The sequence below is a fragment of the Pristiophorus japonicus genome, chromosome 23 (assembly GCF_044704955.1).
Source record: "Pristiophorus japonicus isolate sPriJap1 chromosome 23, sPriJap1.hap1, whole genome shotgun sequence".
NCBI lineage: Eukaryota > Metazoa > Chordata > Chondrichthyes > Pristiophoridae > Pristiophorus > Pristiophorus japonicus.
Genome location: NC_091999.1, coordinates 17,460,020 through 17,471,391, shown reverse-complemented (window position 1 = coordinate 17,471,391; position 11,372 = coordinate 17,460,020). Strand labels below are relative to the sequence as shown.

The 11,372-nt window shown below is 44.0% G+C and overlaps 1 gene segment (V, D, J or C); it reads left to right on the top strand.

Moving 5' to 3' along the window:
• The first annotated feature begins 1,947 nt into the window (after positions 1–1,947).
• Positions 1,948–11,142, top strand: LOC139235411 (Ig heavy chain C region-like). The segment is given in 5 exon segments: positions 1,948–1,972; positions 7,297–7,621; positions 9,363–9,489; positions 9,581–9,878; positions 10,760–11,142. Coding segments are annotated over 5 exon segments (1,158 nt in total).
• Positions 11,143–11,372: the final 230 nt, after the last annotated feature.

The window sequence follows — 11,372 nt, the reverse complement described above, 5'->3', positions numbered from 1 at the left end:
TAGACAGACACAGAGACACACACACACACACATAAACAAAAATATACATGCACCAACGGACATGCACAGATGCCTTATACATATGGAGGGATAGACAGGCTGAATCACTTTCGCTACTTTGGCTGATTTTTGCGTTTTTCTATCTGTATGCATCCTGAATATTGCAGATATTGAGATATTGCATAACAATGAGAAATAGATTTCAGTGTTGAAAGGTGTGGGACGTTCTTCCGCCTATCTTAGGAACGGTTTTGCAAAAACCTGGTTAAATTATAAAATGGAATGAAAAATGCTGAGAATCAGAGCCGGCAGGATTCGTTCCTGCGCGGGGTAAACCCAAAGGATTTCTAGAAAATCGCGTTAACCACTCAGCCACAACTACTGCGTCTCTGGCACTTTAAACGTTACTCAGAAAAAACTCAGTCATCCATCTCTGTGCAGCAGACGGCCACAAAATCCTGAAAAAGTCTCCGTTTGCAAAAAATCTGGAAGAGTCAATCTCCTCTTGCTGTATCTTTACTGTTCCATATTGCTCTGAAACTTTTTAATACGAATCTTTTCCAAGAAACAGAAGTAAAATTCGACATTTTGAAAAAGCTGCTTTTTCATTGGGGAATTGAACCCGGTTCTTCAACGTAACAGGCGGGGATACTCACCACTATGCGGACGAGAATACGGGTTGTGGCAAAGCAGTTATCGAGCTGTGAACAGAAGTCGACAGACACTTTGAGAGACAGAGACAAACCGACAAACAGGGAGAGACAGATAGCGAGAGAGAGACAACGAGAGACAGAAAGGGTGAGACTGAAAAGTCAAGCAGACTCTGAGAAAAAGACTCAAACACCTACATATAAAGAGATGTGTGTGTGTGATCAATAAAGAGAGAGAGGGAAAAAGTGAAAGAAAGACAATGATAAAGAGAGTGACAAGGAGAGAGACAGATAGAGAGACAGCGACAGATTGGGAGAGAGGCAAAGATATAAACAGAAAATGATGGAAATACTCAGCAGGTTAGAGACAGGAACTACCAGCGACAGGCAAAGAGAGACAGATAGGCAGAAAAGATAGACAGACAGAGATGATGGGAAAGAGTGAGACAGTCAGACAGAGAGACTGAGAGAATCTCATTCGAACAGAACTGGACACCGTGAGAAAGTGACAGACACATTGAGAACCAGAGACAAACAGGGAAACGAGGAGAGACAGATAGCGAGGTAGAGACAAAGAGAGAAATAAAGTTTGAGACTGAAAGGGAGGATCAGACTGAATGAGAAAAAGACTCAAACACAGACGTGCACAGAGATGTATTTGCATGCTCCATAAAGAGAGGGAGGCAGATAGTTATGGAATGACAGAGAAAAAGAGGGACAAAAAGAGAGACAAAGAGGGCGACAGATCGAGGGAAAGACAGATAGAGAGAGAGAGACATAGAGATAAAAACAGAAAATAATGGAAATACTTATCAGGTTAGAGACAGGGACTAACAGAGACAGGCAAAGACATGGACAGACAGAGATAACGGGACAGAAAGAGACAGTCAGACAGAGAGTCTGAGAGAATCCCATGGCAACAGAACTAGACACCGTGAGAAAGAGACAGATTGAGAGACAGAGACAAACAGAGAAACAGGGACAAACAGAGTGGGTCAGAGAGAGGTAGACAGAGAGAGAGACAAAGACTCAAACACGAAAACACAAACACAGCTCTCTAAAGAGAGAGAGTGACACAGATACATTTCAAAATTTCATTTCTTTTTCGGCTCAGAGTGTCACATAGTTACAGAAAATTGGTGATTCAGCAGATGAAAATCGGGTATCACTGAGCAGGATGGGAAAAATCTCTGTTTAATTAAGGAATTACCAGAAGGCGGGGTTGAACCCACGTGGGTATAAACCCATTACATCTTAAGTCTAACGCCTTTACCCCTCGGCCATCCTGGTCGTGATCATGTCAGTGGTTGGTCTCTACCTCGGTGAGAATCTGGGCTTCAGCTCCACCCCCACAGTGACACACAGACACATTGGATTTCAGGGAGCATTTACGAACATTTTTCGTAATATTGACACGGGTGCAGCTCTCCGATTCTTTTTCGACTAAGGCTCTGGGAACTTTCACATACACCCGAGGGGGCAGATGGAGCTTCAATTTAAAATTTCAGCCGATGGTCAACAGCTTCAACAATGCAACATTCCCCAAATAATGCATTTGACTGTCATCCAAGATGATGTTTTCAAGTCTCAGGAGTGGGACTTACACACACAACCTCCTGCTTCAGTCGAGAATGGAGCCACTGAACCAAAGTTCACAACCGTATTATTTCCCCAAGTTTTTTTAAAAGTTCCAGGACGTACCAAATTCATGGTGATGATTTCCACAGACATTTGCACATACACAGATACATACATACAGATAGACATACACAGATACACGCACACACAATAAGCAAAAATATACACGCATCAACATAGAAACATAGAAATTAGGTGCAGGAATATGACATTCGGCCCTTCGAACCTGCACCACCATTCAATAAGATCATGGCTCATCATTCAACCTCTGTACCCATTTCCTGCTTTCTCTCCATGCCCCTTGATCTCTTTAGCCATAAGGGCCATATCTAACTCCCTTTTGATTATATCTAACGAACTGGCCTCAACGACTTTCTGCGGTAGAAAATTTCACAGGTTAACCACTCTCTGAGTGAAGAAGTTTCTCCTCATCTCGGTCATAAATGGCTTACCCCTTATTTTTAGAATTTAATCCTTGGTCTCAAACACCCCAGCAACGAGAACATTCTTCCAGTCTCTAAGTTGTCCAATCTCGTCAGAATTTTATATGTTTCTGTGTGATCCCCTCTCATTCTTCTAAACTCCAGTGGATACCAGTCCAGTTGATCCAGTCTCTCCTCAGATGTCAATCCTGCCATCCCGGGAATCATGCTGGTGAACCTTCGCTGTAATCCCTCAATAGCAAGTACGTCCTTTCTCAGATTCGGGGACCAAAACTGAACACAACATTCCAGGTATGGCCTCACCAAGGCCCTGTACAACTGCAGTAAGACATCCCTGCTCCTATACTCAAATCACCCAGCTATGAAGGCGAACATGCCATATATAGAGATAGAGAGACACAGAGACACACACACACATAACCAAAAATTTGCACGCACCAACGGGCATGCACAGATGCCTTAGACATCTCGAGGGATATACAGGCTGAATCACTGTCGCAACTTTGACTGATGTTTGCGATTTTTGAAACGGATGTATCGTGAATATTGCAGATTAATAAAAATGAGAATAAACTGTCAGTGTTGAAAGGTGTGGGACGTTATTCCATTTATCTCAGGATCAGTTTGCCAGAGAACCGGTTAAATTGTGAAATAGAATGAAAAATGCTGAGAATCGTTGTTGGCAGGATTCGAACCTGGCGGGATAACCCAATGGATTTCTCTTCCGTCGCGTTAACCACTCGGCCACGAGTACTGTGTCTTTCATGGACAGACAGAGTGAGTCAGACTGAGAGAGACAAAGACTCAAACATCCCAACGCATGCACAGTTCTCTGAAGAGAGAGAGGCAGAGACCGAGCGACACAAATGCATTTCATAATTTAATTTTATTATCGGTTCAGAGTGTCACATTGTTACAGAAAATTGCTGATTCAACCGATGAAAATTCGGTTTTATTGATCAGAATGGGAGGAAATCCGTGTCAAATTGAAGAGATACCAGGAGTAGGGCACGAACCCACGCGGGAAAAGCCCCATTCAATTTTAAGGACAACGCCTTAACCACTCGGCTACCCTAGTCCTGTGCAAACCTTGTGAGTACAAGGTAGAGATTCATAGAAACATAGAAACATAGAAACAAAGAAAATAGGTGCAGGAGCAGGCCATTCAGCCCTTCTAGCCTGCACCACCATTCAATGAGTTCATGGCTGAACATGAAACTTCAGTACCCCCTTCCTGCATTCTCATCATAACCCTTGATCCCCCGAGTAGTAAGGACTTCATCTAACTCCCTTTTGTATATATTTAGTGAATTGGCCTCAACTACTTTCTGTGGTTGAGAATTCCACAGGTTCACCACTCTCTGGGTGAAGAAGTTTCTCCTCATCTCGATCCTAAATGGCTTACCCCTTATCCTCAGACTGTGACCCCTGGTTCTGGACTTCCCCAACATTTGGAACATTCTTTCTGCATCTAACCTGTCTAAACCCGTCAGAATTTTAAACGTTTCCATGAGGTCCCCTCTCATTCTTCTGAACTCCAGTGAATACAAGCCCAGTTGATCCAGTCTTTCTTGATAGGTCAATCCCGCCATCCCGGGAATCAGTCTGGTGAATCTTCGCTGCACTCCCTCAATAGCAAGAATGTCCTTGCTCAAGTTAGGAGACCAAAACTGTACACAATACTCCAGGTGTGGCCTCACCAAGGCCCTGTACAACTGTAGCAACACCTCCCTGCCCCTGTATTAAAATCCCCTCGCTACAAAGGCCAACATGCCATTTGCTTTCTTAACCGCCTGCTGTACCTGCATGCTAACCTTCAATGACTGATGTACCATGACACCCAGGTCTCGTTGCACCTTCCTTTTCCTAATCTGTCACCATTCAGATAATAGTCTGTCTCTCTGTTTTTACCACCAAAGTGGATAACCTCACATTTACCCACATTATACTTCATCTGCCATGCATTTGCCCACTCACCTAACCTATCCAAGTCACTCTGCAGCCTCATAGCATCCTCCTCGCAGCTCACACTGCCACCCAACTTAGTGTCATCCACAAATTTGGAGATACTGCATTTAATCCCCTCGTCTAAATCATTAATGTACAATGTAAACAACACTCAGAAAAAACTCAGTCATCCATCTCTGTGCAGCAGACGGCCAAAGAATCGTGAAAAAGTCTCCGTTTGCTAAAAATCTGGAAGAGGCTCTATCTTCTACATGTACCTTTACAGTTCTTTCTTGCTCTGGAACTTTTTAATATGAATCTCTACCAAGAAACAGAAGTAAAATTCTATATTTTGAAACAACTGCCTCTCCGTCGGGGAATTGAACGCCGGTCTCTCGCGTGACAGGCGGGGTTACTCACCACTATACTAACGAGGAACTGTCGAGTGCCAGTTTTGTCAGAGCAGGAATCGAGCCAGTGTGAACAGAATTGGACACCATGAGAAGTCGACAGACACATTGAGAGACAGAGACAAACCGACAAACAGGGAGAGACGGACAGCGAGATAGAGACAACGAGAGACAGAAAGTGTGAGACTGAGAAGGAGAGGCAGACTGAGTGAGAAAAAGACTCAAACATATACATATACAGAGATGTGTGTGTGTGATCTATTAAGAGAGAGAGGGAAAGAATGAGAGAAAGACAATGATAAAGACAGTGACAAGGAGAGAGACAGATTGAGAGAGAGCGATAGAGACTAAAACAGAAAATGATGGAAATACTTCTCAGCTTACAGGCAGGGACTAACAGAGACAGGCAAAGACATGGACAGACCGAAATGATGGGAAAGAGAGAGCCAGTCAGGCAAAGAGTCTGAGAGAATCCCATTGGAACAGACGTGGCACCGTGAGAAAGAGACAGATTGAGAGACAGAGATAAACAGAGAAACAGGGACAGACAGAGAGAGACAAAGACTCAAACATATGCACAACACTCTGAAGAGAGAGAGAGAGGCAGAGACCGAGCGACACAGATACATTTCACAATTTCATTTCATTATCGGTTCAGAGTGTCACATTGTTACAGAAATTTGCTGATTCAACCGATGAAAATCCGGTCTCACTGATCAGAATGGTAGGAAATCCGTGTTAAATTAAAGAGATACCAGGAGTTGGGTACGAACCCACGCGGGAAAAACCCATTGAATTTTAAGGCCAACGCCTCAACCATTCGGCTATCCTGGTCCTGTGAGAGTCTGGATTCTGTCTCGTTGAGAATCTGGGCTTCAACCCCAACCCCACATACAAACGCATACAATTCGGCTTTCAGTGAGCATTTCCGAACATTTTTAGTAATATTGACACGGGTGCAATATCCAGATATTTTTGTTTTTGTATCCCCTCAAAACAATACTATTTAGATGATACTGCCTCTCCATGTTCCACCCAAAGTGCACCGCTTCTCAATTATCCGCATTAAATTGCACCTGCCATGTCCCTGCCCATTTCACTCGTCTCTCTGATTCCTCTTCAAGTCTGTTACTATCATGCTCACTATTGGCTACGTAGCCATGTTTTGCTTCATCTTCGGACTTCAAGATGGATTCTCTATAACCAAGTCCAGGTCATTGTTATATAACAAGTACTACAATGGGAATTGAAATGGGCCGTTTTAAGGAGAAACTTCCAATTAACCGGATTTTGGAATGGTATTTAATTCGAATTATTTATTGAGTGGGAGGAAGGAGGAAACTCAAGAAACGTCCATTCAATAGAATGGAATAGAGCCCAGATCACAGTGCGCTGAGTAGGGAGAAACTGCTTCCGCTGTTTGGCGATGGACTACTAACCAAAAATCACCAGCTTTTCCTGAAAGAAAGATAAAATCATCAGCCTTTCCTGGAAGAACGAAAAAGAGCCGGTTAACCATCACCGAGTCAGAGGTGTGCAGCAGCACAATCTACTGCGAGGTTTGACGTGGTGTGTCGTTCTAGGCCATCACAATGCTAGGTTAGTGATGTGGGATACAGGGCAAACTGTGATAAGATGAGAAGGTATGTTCAACTTGGACAGAAATTTGGTTAGACGACACTTAGAGTGCTGTGTACAGTTCTGGTCTCCATATTACACTTGGAATGCTGTGTACAGTTCTGTTCTCCATATCACACTTAGAGTACTGTGTATAGTTCTGGTCTCCCTATCGCACTTATAATACTGTGCACCGTTCTGGTCTCCCATATCACAATTAAAATACTGTGTATAGTTCTGGTCTCCCTATCATACTTAAAATATTATGCACAGTTATGGTTTCCATATCACATTTAGAATACTGTCCACAGTTCAGGTCTCCATATCATACTAAGAATATTGTTTACAGTTTTGGTCTCCTAATCACTCTTGGAATACCGTGTAACGTTCTGGTCTCCAGATCATACTAAGAATATTATGCACAGTTCCGGTCTTCAGATCACACTGAGAAGACTATGCACAGTTCTGCTCTCTGTAAATGCCAGGTTAGTGTTAGTCTGACAGCGAAGAACCTGTTAAAATATAAGGACACTTTGCATTTCTTAATGATTGATTTTGCAAGCATTGTCAATAATTTGTCTTCTCTTGAAGATCCTGAACGCGACATCATCCCTCCAACTGTTCTCCTCACGCTGAGTTCTACTGAACAAATCACCAGCAGCAGATATGCAAGCGCCGTGTGTTCAATCATCGATTTCCGGCCAAAGTCACTGACCGTGAATTGGCTGGAGAGTGGACAACTCCTAGATTCGGGCTCCGTCACCTCTCCCGTATTTGAGGTGAACGGGAACTTCTCGGCGGCCAGTCGGCTGACAGTCCCCGCCGAGGAATGGTTCACCGGCTCGGTCTACACCTGCCAGGTCACTCATGAAGGGGTCACGCAAAGCCGTAACTTCATCAGATCTCCGGGTAAGAGGTACAATCCCAGGAGGTTACAGACCATTCTGAGCGTTGATCTCAGTCAGGACTTTTATTGAAATTAGTAAAAAGCACCGAACTGTTCCTAATTTCCAATCATGCAGTTTGTGTATTATTGTGATTACAAACTTGCCTAGAAACAGCGCCTTCAGCTACCTTAGTCTGAACCAAATCGCTTGCCAGCCAATGAATTAATTTGTGAAATGTGATCACAGTTGTAATGTACAACGTGCAGCAATCATTTAGTGCACAGCAATCTCCCACAAACAGCAGTGTGATAATGACCAGATTATATTTTGCTTAGTGGTGTTTTTTGAGCTATAAATATTCCCAGGCCACCAGGGAGAACTCCTCGGCTTTTCATTGAAATAATTCCAGGGGAACGTTTACGTCCACCTGAGGCCAGACGGATCCTCGGTTTAACACGTGATCCGAAAGACGGCACCTCCGATAGTGCACCACGCCCCCAGTACTGCACTGGGAATCTCAGCTTACATTTTGTGATCAAGTATCTGGAGTGGGACTTCAACCCACGATCTTCTGGTTCAGGATTCCTCATTGTTCAGGATTTAATAAACTCGCCAACGAAGCTTTCCCCCTGCTCTGATTTCAGGCAGTGAGTAACGTGCCCTTATTCTCAGGTTTATCCTGAGTTGGCTGATCATATACGGAGTGGCAGTCGGAGTCTGGAACCCTTTACTGCTAACTGTCCTGGAACCCACTGTTGGAATGGGCATCTACCCTATTCAGAGCGCTGAGTCCAATTCTGGGCTCCGCACCTCAGGAAGGATATACTGGTCATGGAGGCGATAAAGTTCAGGTTTACCCGAATTATACCGGGACTAATAAAATAAAATGATGAGGAGACGAGTAGAAAATATTAAGAGGTGATACAATTGAGGTGTTCAAGTAGATAAATACAATTAATCAAGTAGATGTAGAACAATTATTTCCTTTGTTGGAAAAGTCCAGTACAAATAGCAGAATCTTAAAGTTAGAGCTGGATCGTGCAGAAGTGATGTCAGGAAGGATTTCTTCACAGAAAGTCTGGATTTCCCTCCCCAAAAGCTGCTGAAGCTTGGTTTCAATTGAAAAGTTGAAAAGTGAGATTGATAGATTTTTGTTAGGCAAGATTATCAAGGGTTACAGAACCAAGGCGTGAAGATGGTGTTGAGTGTAGATCAGCCCTGATATAACTGGATTGCGGGAGAGGATAGATGGGATGAATGGCCTCCTCCTGTTCCTATGTTGCTATTAATGCCCTGAGGTCATATTTAACTCTGACTCTCTCTCACCAGACATGATAAATGTTCAGTAATGACAGAAATTAACAAACTACCTCACATCATTAAAAATGATGCCCCACCACAAAAGACCCTTTGGAACTCCATTCTCCGGACCTTGCACTTCTCCTCTGACGGGGGCTGTGACTGGTTCCTGCACATTTTCACCGCAATAAAGATCACAGCAAGTGACCAGAAACTTAGCTTTGTTTCCTGTTGTCCCATAAATCCTGAAATTAAATTGACACTTGTTTCGAACGAGAGTAATGCTGGTGTAGACCTCTTGACCTTCGGGCTATTTGGGCTTCACTATTACAACCAGCGGAGATGCGTTTGGATGCAAGGATCTATAGATGGGTATAAAGGAGCAAGGGATTTCAGGAAGAGCGCTATTCAGTGCCTAACACAATTGCACCACAATGTATTCCCGTTTTACGCTGGTTATTTGCTTCACAGCCAATTACAGGTGACTCTGGCAGCAAATACACAGGAAATGTTACAGATCTCCCCGAATCGTTGCCAATTCATTGTCCTTCCAATAACGTCGGTGTTAAAGCAACAGCGAGAGGTTGCTATCTCAAAAGTGATTTAGCCCCCTTGAACGAGTTAAGGCTAAATATTGTGTCCTGATTCTGAAGATGCAGCTTTTCCTGACTTTCATTCCTGTTTTGCAGTGGATGTCCCATGCAGCGATTCAAAAATCACAGTCACTGGCACAGGACTTACGGGAGGCGACGGTGACCTTAACCTGCGTCGTGTCTGACGCTCCTTATGGGCTCACCGTTACCTGGACCAGAGAAAAGGAGGCTTTGAAATCAGAGATTGCCGTCCAACCCGGTGAGGATCCCAACATAGTGATCAGCAACTTAAACATCTCGACACAAGACTCGCTGAGTGGGGATAAGTTCTACTGCGTGGTGAGCCAGCAGGATATGCCGACTCCTATCAGAGATTCTATCCACAAGGAAAAGGGTGAGCGGGGAGACTGTTGCAATAAGTCAGACACTGTGAATATTTCCGGTGCATGTTCAAGGGCCAATTCATTACATAAAGTGCTTAATGGCTACTCTGATCATTCAGTTTGGTAATCCCACTCTTTGACCTGAGGTTATGTATTTTAGGGGAAACTGGATAAGTCCATGAGCGATAAAGGAATAGAAGGGTATGTTATTAGCGTTAGATGAACTGAGTCAGGTTGAGGCTTGTATGGAGCATAAACACAGGCATAGACCGGTTGGCCAAATCGCCTTGATCTGTGCAGTAAATTCAAGTCTAACCCTTCAAGATTTCAGAGAGAAAGATTATGTTCACTCTGCTGCGGGATGGTAAACCAGAGAGGCCCCAGAGGGGAAATAATAAAGCGTTAAATGTCAACGAAGAGCATATTTCTCTGACGTGTAACTACGGGACATTGGCGAATTTAAACGGAGAAGGCGAGTTGGTGGTGGTGGTCTCACAGGCCACCCGGGAGAAGAGGAGGATTGAAATCCGAGTGAGAAGCTCTCGGATCGCGGGGGGTGGGTTAGGCAGGGACCCTGGATCCAGGAGGGAGGTGTAAGGGCAATAACCACCTGGGTGCAGCTGTAACTGCTGGGATTTACACAGTATGTCAAGCCGGACCAGCTACAGTTAAAAACCGAATAGAGGTTAAAATAGAGGATTCCAGCCTCCTATAAATATATTATTCAAATAAAATATTGCAACCAGGAGTGGTCGGGTTGATGTCGGGATTCCGATTTTTACCAATTTAATCACCCTCACAACCTCAACACGCCTGTTTTATTAGATTAAAACTCCCACCATTTTCTCTGGAACTGTCCAGTTCATTGGCCTTTATTGTAACTGTTCTACAGCGAAAGATCCATGGGAAGCAGCCGTTTCTGTCCTCCTGCCCTCGGCAGAAGAAGTCTCTGCTCAGAGGTTGGTCAGCCTCACCTGCTTAGTGAGAGGTTTCTCCCCCCGAGAGATCTTCGTCAAATGGACCGTCAAGGACAAGCCGGTCAACTACAAGAACACTGAGGTGATGGCGGAGAATGGCAGCAGATCATTCTTTGTGTACAGCCTGCTATCCATTGCAGCCAACGAGTGGGCCAGCGGCGCCTCTTACTCCTGTGTGGTTGGACATGAAGCGATCTCCTTGAAGATCACCAACAGAACCGTCAATAAATCCAGAGGTAAACCCAGTTTTGTGAATATTTCCCTTGTTCTGATGGACAACATCAATTCTTATCAATGAGAATCTCTCGATTGCCTTTCAGTTCTTAAATAAAAAACAATAAAGGCCTTTTCTTCCAATCGTGAGTTACACACACAGCCGCTCAATTAATATTGTTTCCTATTTTAGCCAAGCGGCGGGCTGTTAATCTGAAGCAGAATATTTGTCGGACTTGTGGCCAAAGCTGGTACATTCAGCGCTCTCAGCTCATATATAGGTTGGAGACAAAGAGAAGCTCTTTAATGACAGGA